The sequence below is a fragment of the Lonchura striata genome, chromosome 7 (assembly GCF_046129695.1).
Source record: "Lonchura striata isolate bLonStr1 chromosome 7, bLonStr1.mat, whole genome shotgun sequence".
In the NCBI taxonomy this organism is placed as follows: Eukaryota; Metazoa; Chordata; class Aves; order Passeriformes; family Estrildidae; genus Lonchura; species Lonchura striata.
In genome coordinates this window covers 21,550,164-21,566,380 of record NC_134609.1, presented here as the reverse complement: position 1 = coordinate 21,566,380, position 16,217 = coordinate 21,550,164, and the positions used below count along the sequence as shown (strand labels likewise).

Genomic DNA, 16,217 nt, shown 5'->3' with positions numbered 1-16,217 from the left:
CAGAAGAGCATTTTCACTTGAACTTTTCATTTTCCATATGTAATTCCTACAATTCCTACAAGACCTGCAGCTGCTTCTATACTGCTGCATGCACAAGGTGTGAGTAGCCACCATCCTTTGCTCCTAAATGGCAACACCACAGACGCCATCACATTCAGGAGGATTATAAACCACAGTCAAGACCCTATCTCTCTACCCAGCTGCCCTCACACTCTTTTCTTCTTTCATCACATCAACCTCAAAACAAAGGGCCATCAGGAGAGCAACTTTATTGAATATCATATGTCCCAGGACAACCTGAAGGAATATGGACTCAAGAGAAAGATGTGCAGTTCCCAGGGTTCCTAGGAGACTGGATCACAATTGAAATGGCATAGAAAGAAGACAAGAAAGCTTTCCAGAAGGAGAAGTAGAAACAGTGAGAGACAAGACACTTGAGTTTCAGCCTGCAGCTAAACACCCTGGTAAATTATGCCATGGAATGGAAAGGGGAAGTGGTACCTGTGCTTCCATTCTTTAAAGGCCTTGGAGAGAGATAAGACACTCTCTCAGCATGTCTCTGATTAGTGGTGCAAAGCACTTCCCTTTTAAAGTGGAAATAGACCAGGATCCGAAGCAAAATGCCAATTCTTTTCCATCATACTTTACAGAAATCACTCCTTGTCCTTATGACACCACCAGTCATGCAGAGATCTGAGAGGGGTCATCTCCAAAGGCATTTGTTTGGCCTCTATCACCCCCAGACCAAACCAGGTACCAGCTGCTAAGTCTGAGGAGTCTTCTATACCCAGTGGCATTGTCACTGCTATGAAAAGTGCTGAACATCTGAGCTACAACTCAGATCAACTTCAGCTCCTTTCCACTGGGATAGCAGAGTCTGCAGCCTCCTGGAGAAAAATAAAGACATAAAAAACAACCAAGACATGTATTGATCACCCATTCACACACCTCTGCACTTACAGCCAGCTCAAATCAAAAAGGGCGAAGTAACCCTGAGGGTCTCCCAGTGCTGACAGAGACAGAGAGGAATGGGCACAGCAATAACTGCATGCCACACTAGACTGGTACAATCTCTAAGGGAAAAGCCACACATAGAAGGGTTTACACAACACAACAAAATTAATAGGGGGACGGAAACATATTTATGAGACCTGGATCCACAAATGGGGGAAAAAAGAGAAAAAACAATTTTGAGAAACCAAATCCTTTCTCACGTCCCTCAGGATCTTGTGAATATGCCCAAAATCTTATCTGTCCTTTAACTCTATCAGTTCCAGCTCAGAAAAAATACTGTCTCCCTGTAAATTTTGTCTCACTGGCATCCTTAGGTCACCAGCACCATAACAGCAGTGCCAGCAGCCATCATGTCACACATTCTGAAGAGTTCCATCACTATTTCTGTCCATCTCCTGATACCTAGGCTCCTGTGGGAAGACACAGCCCACACACAGGTCAGCACTGGGAATGTCATCCCCCTCCACCAGCAGCCAGGCTCATCCACAGTGGGAGTCCAGACTCCCAGAGGCACCAGTGAGCCACTGAGGTGCTTGCACATAACCAGGAACAGCTCCTTTAATTTCGCAGTTCTCAGCTCTCCATGGCAGCTATGGGTCTGCCCACAGAAATGCTGCTCTCTGCAAAAAGCCCCATCCCAGAGCAAAGCTGATTCCCAGGGAATGCACTGCCCTGTGCCTGCCCCTCAGACCCCCAAATGAGCAACACTGTACTGGGACTTCTGTGGCCCAGACTTTCCTCACTGCCTGGAATAAGCAGTGACATTTGTTCAGGTTTTCCTTCATTTTCAGTGGAAATTTTTGATCTGTTGACAAAGAAATATACACAGATCATTCCTAATCTTCTCTTTAAAGAACCAAGTAGCATTTATATTATTTGTTTACTTGTAAGAAGATAAAAGGGTTTTCTCCAAACAATGCTCTCACTCAAAATAGAATTTCCAGAAAAATAATTGCTATTTTCATTAAAGCCTATTTAATTTTCAGCACTTTTCAGCAACCTGAGCAATTGCATTAGAAACCCTGACAGAAGACTTGCTTGAAAAATACCATTCCCAGAATTCCCTCTGTAATTTATTTTTTAACATATAAATTCTCCAAAGTATCAGTACTCTAGACTCATCCCAAATTACTACCTTTGATCCCTGTGTCTTATAATGTAAGCTCTGCAGATAAGAATACCAAAGCAGTTCAGGTAATTGTCGGGAAATCACATATTTTAGGCTGTTGTAGGTTATGTTTGCACCTAAGTTTGAAAAGTGATATTGTTTCAGTAACAAGTACTCACTGGAGCACAGCTATGTAATTGAACATGGACATTAAATGGCAAAGTTGATCATCAGATTAGCTCCTCCTGCTATAGTACACAAGTCCAGACATTCCAAGGTTTTCTCACAAATACATGACTTGTTTTGCAAGTTGGATGATTTTTAAGCATTAATCATGAAAAAAGATTATGATATTGGCTCCTGGTTACATCAGACCAATACTGTGAAATGAATGAAAATTTATACATACAAGATATGGTAAGATTTTCTCTTAATGTATCAATTTATGCAGAATGATCCAATCCAATCCTAGTGACATGATAGGCATCATTAAATAACTATTGATCAATCAAATAGAAAGTCAGTCAATAAATTTAGAGTGATCACCTACTGCTTTCTTCATAATAATTCTTCCTACTCTCTCTTAGTAGCTATTTCTTTCTTCCCTCCACATTACCTTTTATATCTTTCCTCCTGAGCTATATTATTTTTCTCTTTTGCCTGGTAACAAGTGCCAGTCTTCAAACTCTCTTCAACAAATAAAATTTTCAAGCATAAGATCATTCTCATTTTCCTCCTTTGTACTGTAATTGTGAAAGATCCTTTCAGAAGTGCTGCATAACAGCAATTGTTGATTTATAATGGCATTATAATATCTTCTGGGTTCTTCTTTCCTCTATCCATTATGGCTCATAGTATCATGTTTGCTTTGAGTGCAATTACACAAGTTAATGCTCCCCAGGAATCTTACAGCACAGGCCTGGTTATCAACTTGGTTATAATGGATATTCACTAGTAAATAACTCTATGCAGATAATCTAAGACATTGATATCAATATCTGGAATTCATCTTCCCAAATTTTAACTGTCAAAAATTTCGTCATTTTCACTAAGTTCTACTTAGGTTCCTTCTAATATTAATGAGAAAGGCATACTCAAAGAGAGACTTATCTCATGTTGAAATAGGTGAAATAAGAAATATATTGCCCCTGAAGGTTTTTATCTCTCTAACTTAAGAGAAGCACTGTCTACAGATTTAGACTAAAAATCTACTGGTTTAATGACAAAAGTTTAAAAAAACAAGTTCCTCTCTCCACTCCAAGACATTAATTCTAATTTGTTCCAGAACAGACATATCAGAACTCATGCACCAATGCTTTATGCAGCTATTAAACCTCACCAGGTTCTTAAAACTTAATTTGATATTTATTTATTCATCTCTGTCTAATATTTTAAATTCTAAAGACCTGGCTCCTACACTTCTGTCCAAGATTATCCAGACTGAACAATACACGTGAGACATTGCAAGCAGTCAGTCTGACACATCCCATAATAGGCAGCAATACCACATGGTTTGTGAGACTAATACATCCAGGACACACCAGCACTCCTACATATGTACCAAGCAAACAGTCTGCATAGTCCATTGACCGTGTCCTGGATTTATCACACCTTCAGCTCAGAGTGTGCTGGGAATCTGAAGTCCCTGTATGTCACTTGAGCTCTGCATGGGCTCAATCCCTGCCCAGCATCTGCAGCCACTCACTCACAGCAGGCTGCTGGACAGGCAAAAAACCCTGCCAGGGTGATACAAAACACAGGGAAAGGGATAGACAGCCTGGGAATGGAGATCCTCCTGCACAAAGCAGAAGCAATGTTCTGTGTGTATATGCAACAGATTTTTCCAGTGTGGGGATATGATTTTCAATTCAAACACCTATTAAGCTATAATGAAACCTTGCTAAGAATTGTCAAGACAATTGAGTATTACATGTACATACATGCATGTGTTTGTACACACACACACGCACACGTTTTTTAACTTGAAGTTTTTAGCAGCTAATAGCCCGAGCTTCTCACTGCTCATTTGAGGCAGAGGAACACACACACCAGGCCTGTGTCTTCACTGTGAGATCAAGATTCTAAACAGAGTGGCCTTGTTTTAACACAGATAAAAGCTGGGAAGTGAGAAACATCTGTAAGGCCTCATGCTTAAAGAGTTGGATGTTCCACAACACCCTTAGCCACAGACATAAACCCCCACATTAAGACAGTCTCCCTAAAATACTCCTTGGAGAGCAGAGCATTTATCTATTGGAAAGCCATTGCTTTTAGTCAAATCATGACTTACTAAGTTGCAAAAACTGAATTCACAGTGTTTTCTAGCAATGGCCTCTCCAGTGAGGCCAAAAGAAGCAGTAGCAGACTGGGTTTCATGGGGATTGAGGGGAGCTGTGGCTCCATTGCAGTAGGTCATCTCCAGAGCAGCAGACTCCCCTGCTTCCAGAAATCTGCCAAGTCTTGCTCAAATGCATGCAGTTTTATTACTGCAGTCCACCCAGGCCACAGGGATCCAGTCTTCTACATAATCCCAGCACAGACTTATCATTCTTGCCTCTTATAAGAAAGTCTGACAATAAACACAGCAAATCTTTCTCATAATTTCGATGCAATCAAGAAAAATTCTCACTCATGGAAATAAAATAGGAGTAACCCAGTCTTACTCAAAAAGGGGAGCATGTGTCATTTTTGTACCACCTGAATGCAGTCTTCATCTCACTTTGTTCCCCCTGCTTCAGCCCTGGTGACAAGCAGTTAACATCACCATGTCTGTAATTTCTGTGTCTCCTGAGCTTCCTACGATCTGGAATCACTGCAGCCTGGCTCTCAGTTTTCAACCAAATGGTACATCTTCAGGAAGTGATCTTCCAGACTGTACTATTCATTCTCAGGCTTCTACAGACACGAAATTTAGAGAGATGGCCCTGTTCCATCCAGCCCATGTATTCTTAAAAAATCTCAAAACCACATAGTTTCTCAGTCGATTTTTAACACTTTCTCCTCATCTACACAATCATTACCAACTGACAAATTTACAGACACCTTTCACTTTGAAGTTGCCCTGCAACATCTTTCTCAATTTTTCTACTATTTTACCTCCTACTACAAATTTTGGTTCACTCTATTAGTATTACTTGACTGTCAAATCAGCATAAACCTTTCCAGTTGCTAAAATAATCGTTCACATGTTTCTTTTGTTCATCTCTGTTCTCCCCAAATCATTTGTAGTCCCTTTGTATTTTACAATTAGCCACACAAATAGCAAGTTGTGAAATCCATGGACCCTTAATGAACAAACTTGAAAAATATATGATTTGAGACAAGCGATGAGCAGAGAGATCAAGTGCTCTACCCTAGACTGCAGAGCCAACAGGATGAACTCCCACCTCTTAAGAACTGCTGTCCCATGTGCTTATCCTAAGAATATTCTAAAATATCCTAAGAAAAAGTATCTTGTGCAGGCAGAATTCATGTGCTGTTTGTATGAAGGCAACGTACCTGGATGAAGATGTATTCATCCTGAACAACCAGGGAGCTGACGTCGATGGAGCGCGGAAAGGGCCCGCTCCTCTTGGTCTCGGAGCACTCCTGGATCCGACAGGTCAAATAGTGGGTGTCTGCAATGGGAGCACAGGGACACATCAGAAATGCCCAGGTAGCAGCCACTTGTCTGTAAACACCATCAGCAGCTCCAAAGAAGGTCTTATCTCCAGCTAGGGAGATGCTATTCCAGGATCTGCCTCCAGCCTTTGACGCTGTAACTGCTCTCTGAAGCTAGGAATTCACCATACTTCAGCATTGGCCATTCCCTTCCCTGTTGTGCAGACATCCCTCAGGAGACTGAAGTTCAAACCATAAATGGAGGCTACCAACCATAAATGCATGAAAAAGCTGCTGATGAGACCATAAAGAGCAGAAGCCATCCAGGTAGAATTCACCAATTCCTATATCCTTCTGGAAATCATACCCCTGTCTTCCCTCTGAAACCCCCTAGCCTTGTTGACTGGTTTTAATTGTTGTAGTAAAACACAAATCAACACTATTAAATTGAACTTATTTTTCTGTGAAAATCACAAGCATCTGCCAAAATTAAGTTTTTATAGCAAACATAGGCTAGGAATGAAAATCCACAGCCATGAAATAGCATGAGTAGCTGAAGATTCCTAAGAGTAGTTATATGCACTGCATGAAGCATCAAATGTTTCTGTCTAGAGAGAAGAACAGAAGATCATCACACTAATGGGGTCCTGTCAGGCCTTGACATTGCTTGAGAGGAGGAACAGGATTGGGGGAAGAATGTGAAGACAACAGAAGGAAAAGGCAGATATACAGAAAGTTAGAACAAGAAGAGATGTGCTCACCTCCAGTAAGTTGAGAGAGGTTATAGGGGATTAAGCATTATTTCACTCAGGCTAAGAAAAGGCCTCATGAAACAGAACAATGAATGCACTTTGTTTCTGGATGTGTGTAATCTAAATATGCCATCTCTGCTTTTCAACTGCTCTTCTGAAAGCTGCAAATTAGGAAGAAAATAAAAATACTACTAAGATGACAGCTAGAGTGATAAAAGGGTCATATCTTTTGCACTCTGGCACTTTTACAGACCTCCTAGATTCAAATGCTTCTTTGCTTTTCTACAAAGGGTGACAGAACATCAATGAAGTAAACAGCAAGTTTGTAAGGGCTGGGGTGAGCCTGGTGCAGCGATTTTAGCTCACAACAGAGCCTTCTGACATGGACCTTGTCAAACTGAGCCCAAAATGATAAGAGAAGTTTAAAATTACAGTCAGTAGCCCAACAAAGCTGCTTACAGGATTCTCCATCATCACAAAAAACCTGCCTTGTCCTTGGTCTGTGTCCTTTCAGTGACAGCAATATATGGGGCAGTGGAAAACTCTGGGGGGCACGATTGAAATCCTCTGAGATTCAGCCAACTGCCTGCCCAAATTCTAAAACAAGATTCATAGACTTGTAGTTTCCTCTTTTATAGTCTTGTCCCAGAAACAATCTTAAAAATGCAAAAATAATGCAAGTCAGAGGCATTAATAATTAGACTAATAATTTCTAAAATATTTTGTCTAAAGGAGTCACAAACTACAGCCAAGCTTTAATCTATGAAAGGTCCATGCCCAACCACCCAGTGACTGAAGGCCCAGCCCTGTTTAAAGGCTGCAGACCTGGTTCTGGGTTGATGCACCAGGGATTCCAGGTTAATAAGGGCTGAGTCAGAGCAGTCACACAGGTCTGGTGCAGTAATGAAATCGTAGTCCCACTGAGGATGCTAAAGCAGCAGAAAATGTTGCTGGTGCCAGCTCAGAGTACTGGGCAGTGATTAAAGTGTATGGTGAAAAACACCTGACCTAGAGACAGTGCCAACAACCAGAGTATCAGAGCTGTGCTTTCTCCCAGCAAAAAATTCCAGCAGCAGCAGCAAAGAGGTCAGACTTTCAACTGGCATAAATTAAAATTCTTCATCAACTGATATAGACACACTTGGCCCAGAGCTGCTATTTAGATCCTCAGTGTGGAACCTAAGACAACCTCACAATGGATAAAAGCAAAGAAAACAAGAGGATCTTATGAGCTGCCATGCTATCCAAAGAGATCAACAGCAGTAACTTGCTCTTTGAGGTAGCTCTAAAATTAGGTAGAACAAGGAGGAGAGGTCAGGAGTTGTATTTTTAGAAGCTCATTCCCTCCAGTACGTTCTCCCACACAGTCGCCTGGATATTCTTATCCTTCCAAAAAGGAGATAATTTGCTGCTGCTGAGTGACAGAATGGGAAGAGGAATAAAAACCTGTCACAAATAAATGCAGATAAATCACAAGTGTTGACATGACAACGAGCTTCCTGCCTATTGGGAAATGTGTCATTTCGAGTGTGTTACACCAGCAATCAAATATACTCAAAGAATGGCACCTGATTAATATTCACAAGGAGATGGTGGTGGAGAAGGGGGATAGCTCACTACCCATTTTCCATTTAGTCTCTTGTTTTATTTATTGTCATATATTTTACAATACAAGCCTATGTAAAAAAAAAACAAAAATAGACACAAATAAAATATCTTTAAACCTGTCTGCTTTAGGATACCAGATAAAGTTAAGTCTTGCTTTTTTTTCTGGCTTCCCCAAAGAACAAAATTTAAAATCCCTTTAAAATACATTAAAAATCAGGTAAAAAATGTAGCAGCAACCAGTTCCATTCCAATTTGTGTGCAACTCCAAGCGAGAAACAATCTCAAGTCCCTGCTCAAGCTTCTAAAAGGGTGCCATTCACAGAGCACATCTTCTATGTGAGAACAACAAAAGCCTCCATTAAGAGAGAAGAGCCTATCCTAACTTCCAGGCTATTATTGCCCTCTCCTCCAGAATGAGGTAATTTTGCACCTTCTGGGCAGCCACAAGGTGAAAGGACATTCACCCAGAGAGGCAGGTGACATGAGACATGCCTGCAAAGCCTTGCTTACCTTTCACTGGGAGGTGTATTGCCTAAGGGAGGTTGTTTCTATCTGGGCTCTACTTCCAATTTATATATTGTCCTATACAACACCAGAATTAAAGGCTTTGGGTGTTTTGGTTTTCAGGGTTCTTTTAGCGGGTTGGATTTTTTGTTACTTTTGGGATTTTTATAATATTCCACTGCAAAAGGAGTTGAGAAGGGCTCCCTACTTCCCAGGCAACATTAAAAACTTGCCATGCTTATAAGCAACCTCAGCCACTTCCTCAGCCCATCTGTGAATGTGGCAATATGGACATCAAGCAGCCTGGAGGGCTTGCTGCAGCTCAGATCCCAGCGCCCATGCCTCCACACAAACCCTTCCCACCTCACCCAGGATCAGGGAATGGCTCTCACAGATGTACAGCCATGCACAAACCCTTCCCACCTCACCCAGGATTAGGGAATGGCTTTCACAGATGTACAGCCATGCACAAACCCTTCCCACCTCACCCAGGATTAGGGAATGGCTTTCACAGATGTACAGCCATGCACAAACCCTTCCCACCTCACCCAGGATTAGGGAATGGCTTTCACAGATGTACAGCCATGCACAAACCCTTCCCACCTCACCCAGGATTAGGGAATGGCTTTCACAGATGTACAGCCATTTTCCAGCTGAGGAGCCTGAGCCGCCTCCTCATTGCTATTTAACACAGTCTTCCATCTTGAGATTCCGGGGTGTATTTTTGTCCTTTTTGAAGTGACAAAACGGAAACAATTTCTTGAAATTGGAAGGGACAAACTGGTGAAATAAGCCAAGCTACCACGTCTCATCTTTTCCTGCCAGCCATGCCAGCTTTGGCAGGAAGCAAGAGCACAAGATGTGGGTTCCTGAAGGGAGGCAGTGAAACAGTCAAAGCTGCTGTGTCACTGTGCTGAAGGCTGCAAAGGGCAACTTGTGTGCAGGTGACTGGGACTTAGACACAGGAAAGCAAGTCCTGCCTCCCTTCTGGGATGGCTGGCCAGCATGGCTAATGGGGAAAAGGGCAGCTGATAGAGACAAGTTGCGTTGGCAGATTGGCTCAGCTTAAATCAGGCCCTGATGTTCAGGCAAGATTTAAAATCATAACATTGTGGAGGTGTCCATGAGAGGGAGAAAAAAACTCACTGGCCTCAATAATTTTTCCCCCAAAGAAAGAGATGTGTAGACTCTCCAGGAATTAGTTACCCTGTTTTATCCTTTTGGTTAGCTTTTCTTACCCTCTTCTCCCTATAATTCAAATCCTGTTTATTGCAGTGTATCTCTGAGTGGGGTGAAGATTAACACACTGAACATCAGAAAGTTCAATATATCCTTCCCAGGAATGCTGGTGGGTGCTTGTGTCAGCGTGATCACAACAGCTCCCTTGCATCCAGCCCTGTCCTGGCTGTTGCCTATTGCACTCTGGCAGGAGGAACAATGCCCAAGGCTCCTACATGTTTTTACAATTTAAAAATGCAAGTCTCAATTATTATTCTGCTACAATGATTCTGCCAAGATGTCGAAAAAATATGAAAAACTTCATCTGCTACAAAAGATGGGAACAGCTCGAGATAAGATAGGCACTGGAATTATCAGCATCTTGCAGTATTTAAGGAGACTAGACACAAGGGCAGATGGGTTTTTCAGTGACACAACCATTTCTCATGACTGGACAGACAAAACCATGTGGCAAAATATCTTGAAGGACAGTCACCAGAGAGGTGAACAGGACTGCCAGCTCCCAGATCCATAAGCTTATTGATAGCCCTGACTCATTTATGGATGAATGAGATTCCAGCATGCCCCAACACCTGTTCCCAGCTCCAGGGCACCTTTTAGGCTCCAGTCTGAATTGGTATTAGATAGGTTCTTGAGTCCTATTAATGTCAGAAGAAAGAAAAATAAAATACAATTTTAAAAAATTTTAAATAATCAAATTTAGGAGTCTAGTCCTAAATAGCACTTCCATTCCTTCCCCTCCCTTCTCCAGTGCTTTTACTCTCTACCTATTTTTTGTTTTAACTTAAAATATAGAGGCAAACAGAAGAGGACATAAAAATGCCCAACCTAAAAGAATAATATTTTTCAAGTAGCCAGTGACATTGAAGGCACAGATTTATCTATCTGAATTAAACTAAGCAATGGCACTACTTAAATCTATATCTGTTAATACATCAGATAAGTGACTGAGACACCAGACTGACCTAAAAGGCATAAGAGAAGCCTTTGCTTCCTTCTGCATAATACTGAGGAAAACTTTCATCAGAAGCTTCTGATCAAGAGGAAGTAACTGCAGGGCTCCATTTTCCAGCAGGTGTAAGTGCCTCAGCTATTTCACTGAGCACATGAAGGCCCAATTTGGTTGCAGAGCTAACTGTGAGAAAAGTTCAGTGCCCCACTGCTGAGCACCCAGAGCTGAACAATATCACACTGGGGAAGTCTACAGCTGTGAGGCTGTGTTGCTTTGTTACACAAACTAATATTGTTTTAGGGCTTAGAACCTGTAATTGGAGCAGCACTGTTCTTTTGTGCTGGGCTGGGAGAGGAGTCCTTTTACAGTCCAGCAGGGCCAGCACAGCCCAGCAGATCTGGGATGGCAGCTGCAGAGGGGCTGATTTGCTGACACTACTGGCCAAGCCTGGCTTCCAGTGAAACCCTCAACACCACCAGCTGCCAATTTCAAAATGCTGAATTTCTATATTAAAACAAGAACAAAGAGCAAACCCCTGAGCAAACAAGACCTGAAGGAATAGAGCTGTCTTTAAGCTGGGGATACATCTTTCAAACATTTACATCCTTGACATATCCAATATTCAAATAGCTGGGTGAGCAAGTTTAAACTTAGTTTGAAAACAGATTCCATCAGCACTTTGCTTGCTTGCTTGCTTGGGTATTTTTTATTTGCTTTTGACCACTTCTCCCATCATACCTGCAACGGTACACACAGCAGCAAAGGCACTGAAGATGCCTCCCTACCTTGTCCACCCACCTGTCGGCCTGTTTTGCTTTTTCCACATATTCAACAAACAGCTGTCACCCCTGAGCTGTTATTGCCTGGTTATTTATTCAGCTGCCATCACTAAATAGCAGTGGGAGGCCAGAGAGTGATATTAGAACATCCACAACCTCAGAGAAAGCCATCTTGACAGACAGGAGCTTGTTCACACATCTGGCCTACACAGCGCTTGACTAAAACAGAAAAAAGTTTGCAACTAACAAAAAATTAGGCTTTTTTTTCTCCCAGAAATCTTCTAACTTCTCAATCCTATGTTGTGTTCCTATACTGTCCCTACACTGAAATGGGACACTTGTTCCATTGCTCCCTTTTCCTCACACTGGAGTAAAGTTCCACACAAGGAGCAGATGTGTTACTATGCTGCAGTTCCTGTGAGAAATACCTACAACACTTCAGAGAGAGTAAGTCAACTTACTTCTAATACCATGTGGAGATTGACTACATAGGAATCCATTCCACTGCAAATGTGACTAGATTCATTTCAGTGAGGAGTTAAGAATTTTTTTTTTTCCTATCTCCTGCTTCAGATCTAGGCACCTTTTCAAGCCTGTAATATGTTGGTATGGAACACCTATTTATACATTATGAGCAAAACTAAAAAATACTTTCAATACAAGACAAAGGGGCATAGGGACATTCTGGCTAGAGGGCAAGTCTGACTGCAGGTAATTTCTCAAATTCTCAAGTACCACCACCTAGCTGTTCTGAGCACCTCTGGAAATGCACAGAGGTTCCATGGTACAGTGCTGGTAGCCCAGCTCTTCATGATGGATGTAAATTACGTGATACTGAAACAGCTAAACAGGGAACAGAATAGATGTGTTCTTAGCCCACAGACTGTGCTTCTGTCCACCCCCTCCACCGACACAAGCCCTGCAGCCCATGACTTTCCCCTACAGGCTCAGGATAAGAACATCACATCAAACCCCATGACCCACATCTCCAATTAAAAGTAAATGTGGAGGTAAAATGAGTAAAGTGGATTCTCATTCCCACTCCATTCTTGGCTCAAAGCACAAGAATGTAGCACTGGCTGCAGGCACTCACGTCCATCAGCTGTCCGGGCTTCCATGTGCACAAGGTCAGGTTCTTTATCCAAACCAGTCACTGACCTGGGAGAGGAGAGAGAGAGACACAGAGAGAGAGAGAGAAGACAGTCAGTCAGCTGAAAGGCTGCAATTAGACAGAGATGGTGAAGGAACGTAAATCCAGTTTAAACCTACCTTGGGACACCTGGTATGTAGGTCTCCACCTTTTAACAACTCATCTCCTTTGTATTTCCACACTCAGGGCCCCTACACCAACCTTCCCAGGCACGAGAGAGTGATCCTGACTGTCCTTTGTCTTTGATCAAGGCTACTATGACAGTTCCAGTGATGGCAAAGAGAGCTGCGACCAAGACCCAGTAAAATCAGAGTTCTGTTTTAACGCTGAAGGAAAAACAAAGGCACAGCAGCTTCATGCCTTCAGAAAGCAAATTAAATGAGGTTTTATTTGGCTGATTAGAGACATGAAAGACTAAATTTCCTGATTTTCTCCTGGTTTGCTGGGCAATCTTGCTATTCTTTACCTCCTTTCCCCCAACTTTAGAAGAAAAACAGTGTTGCACATATGGTGAATTTCTGATTTTTAAAAGGTGAGAAAGTATTCATTATTCACACCATGATCCCATGCTATCCATGGTCCTTGACAATTATGAAAAGAGGCACAAGGAGTTTCTTTAATCTCACTAGCCGGAACTCAACCACCCCAAGTCAAATCTTCCCATGCATTGTTATTTACTCCCTAAAAATATTTTTCAAAGCACATTAAAAAGATACTTTTCCTCCTGGAAGAGGAAAAGTCAAGCCCAGAACAGAAATGTTATTATTAGTGTCCTGGCTGATAGAATCTCTGGGAGATGAACATTTAGTCCTAGCAATGGCTGGCAAGGGAAAAAAAATCCATAGATGTCCACGTGATTTATGATGCTGCTTCTCCCAAGTTAACCAAAGGGTTAGATTAAAAAGGGACAATGACAAAAATCAGTTTCTAATTCGGTGGGAGTTGAATTTGATACAGTAGATTGTAAATAATAGATTCCCTCTGAGCCAGCCAACATTCAGAACTCCCTAATGTTCTGAAAACATTTTTATCACATTCTTTTGCCATTTTCATCCTTGAGGCATCAACAGCAAAAACAGTAAAATAATAATAATAATTTTAAAAATACAGATGCTCTGATACATTTCTGTGAATCCCACAAAAAACACAGCAACTGAAGCAATGACAAGCATATAAATGATCTGAAGTTCAGCTAAGATCAGCCAATGCTGCAAATGTCAAAATACTACATTATGACCCACTGTGCAGGTAACTGAACCTGGCACTGCTTGTTAACGAGAGCACCACATCGATAGCAAGTCCATTCACAACACTCTGAATTGTGGCCAAAAGATACCAACACAACAAAACAAAGCAGCACAGGCAGGGCTTTCATCACCCCACTCACAGTGAGAAACAGTCTGCTCTTTAATCGCTGCCATCAGTTTCAGGGTGATCCCACCAGGAAGAAGGACAGTCTGTTATTGGTAAGGATGCCAGAATGAGTCTGACTTCTTGTGATCACACAATTATTGGGATCAAAGCTCCCCAATATATGGACACGGTTAAAAGTGACAGTAGGATACACAGAAATTCCTTTAAATATCAGTGGAAAACATTACAGTGTGCTGCAGTATTAGTCCCCAATGAATATAGAAAGCAATCTTTCTAGTCCATAGAAGAAGTTTTCTGCCTTTTTCAAATGAGTAGCCCTAACTGCTGTAATTTCAGTCATTCAGTAACCATGACCCTCATCTATGACATGCCAATAGAGAAAGATGTACATGCTTACCATCATATCTATTCATCACAACTTAATGAACTGGAGTGGTAATTCCAGAACTTGGAGGAAAAGGCTGGGAACACTTTAGGGCTTGCCCTGCAGCCCTTACCAACAGGTTTCCTACTTAAATTCAGCTTTAAACGCACTCTTCTGGCATCCATCCTTCCAAAAGCCAGACACCAGGCTCTTACTGAGAGCCATTTGCTGTGTCCTGACACACATCTGACAATGTCAGATGGCTTCACCTGGGCCCTGATGTCCTCTGGGTCCCTCCCCTCCAGATGGAGAGGGCACTGTATCTCCCCCTGCAGCAATGGGGCAAAACTGTTCAGCCCAGGTAATAAGAGACAATCTGCCATAGTACTATTCATTTTAAAATGGGCTGCGATTAGAAGAACCTAAATATATCCTAACAAAATCCAGAATACTCATTACCATTGTGCATTTGCATGCACAAGCTCTGTGGATCTACTCATAATGCCTTTCAAGTGTGCACCAGGGAATGAGAGGGATCTCCTGAAACATGTCATTCTAGCTTGAAGTTCCTTTCCAGTGCCATCTACTTGTTCCCTTAATTAGTTTTGACAAGCCTAATGGTTCATTTCAGAATAACAATGATGACAAAAAAGGATTAGCTCACAGAACACCCCTAGTACTCCTCTGTTCACCAAATAGTGCACTACAAGTAGAAAAGCTCACAAAGTGTTCTGCAACCCAAAAGCAAGACAGGCAGATAACAAGGCTGAAAAGTAATGCATTGGTCATCCTTCCTTCACTCAAACCAAGTTGCTCTCTTATACCAATGACTGACTGCAAAACAGATCCCCAATCAATGCTCTTTCTTCATGCCTCACCTCACATCTCTTCCCACTGGCAAGGAACAGAGGTTTCCATTGCTCTGACTCTTGAATTCAGGAATTTTTAGTAAATGGTCTCTCATCATTTGTCTGGAGGAGCTTTACATGAGGAATGCAAAAAAGTCAGCAGTGGAAAGAGCAAAATGTAAATCCAGATCCTGAAGCACAGCTGCAAAACCACACACAGACTCTAAAGTTATTCCTTTATCCTGTTGTAATTCTCTTGCCTTGAGAATTCACTACAACAACCTCACAGGTCTGGCAATAGAGGAGCAGCAACAAAACAAGAAGAGACACTTTCACAGCCTTGTATTTTCTTACACTCTGAAGAATATTTGGAGGATGCACTGCTCAATATTATTTAAGCAACTAAAGCATGTTGAGATGTCAGCATCCCCTGACTTATACAACAAAGTGTAGCCCACAGAGTGTGGTGGCTGGGAAAGGCTTTCATGGTGCTCTAGCTAACAGCCCTGTCCAGAGGCCTACAAAGACAAGAGTATTTAACACTCAGGAGCCTGAGGTCCTGACCCATGGTCACACAGCTCTGTGCATACAAACTCCAGACAGCAAAATTTAAACCAAGGTTCACAAAATGCACCTGTATGTGCTCCTGTCTCGGATGGTCGTAGGAAGTAAAACATGGCACCCTCACTGTGAGGAACTGAGCTAAATCAACATCCTCCACCATCCCTATTCATTAATCACCCCTCGCATACAAAATGCTGAGAGGATGCAGGCAGTAGTGACAGGAAAGGTCAGCTTTTCCTGCTGACACTTTCCCCAACTGCTGCAAAAGCAGTTTTCAAAATGCAGAGCCTGAAGCCAGAATTGCAGCAGGCACAGGATAATTTTCTAATTAAGAATTCAAACTACCTCTGAATTCCATTAA

The 16,217-nt window shown here is 42.0% G+C and overlaps 1 protein-coding gene across 1 annotated transcript in view; it reads right to left on the bottom strand.

Moving 5' to 3' along the window:
* SORCS3 (sortilin related VPS10 domain containing receptor 3) overlaps nucleotides 1-16,217 on the bottom strand; it is a 267,756-nt gene that overhangs the window by 69,432 nt on the left and 182,107 nt on the right. Inside the window, exons 6-7 of the mRNA XM_021536263.3 lie at nucleotides 12,650-12,714; nucleotides 5,621-5,739 (exon numbers count right to left, since the gene is read on the bottom strand). Coding sequence (XP_021391938.2) covers nucleotides 5,621-5,739; nucleotides 12,650-12,714 — 184 coding nt within the window. The remainder of the gene's footprint in view (nucleotides 1-5,620; nucleotides 5,740-12,649; nucleotides 12,715-16,217) is intronic.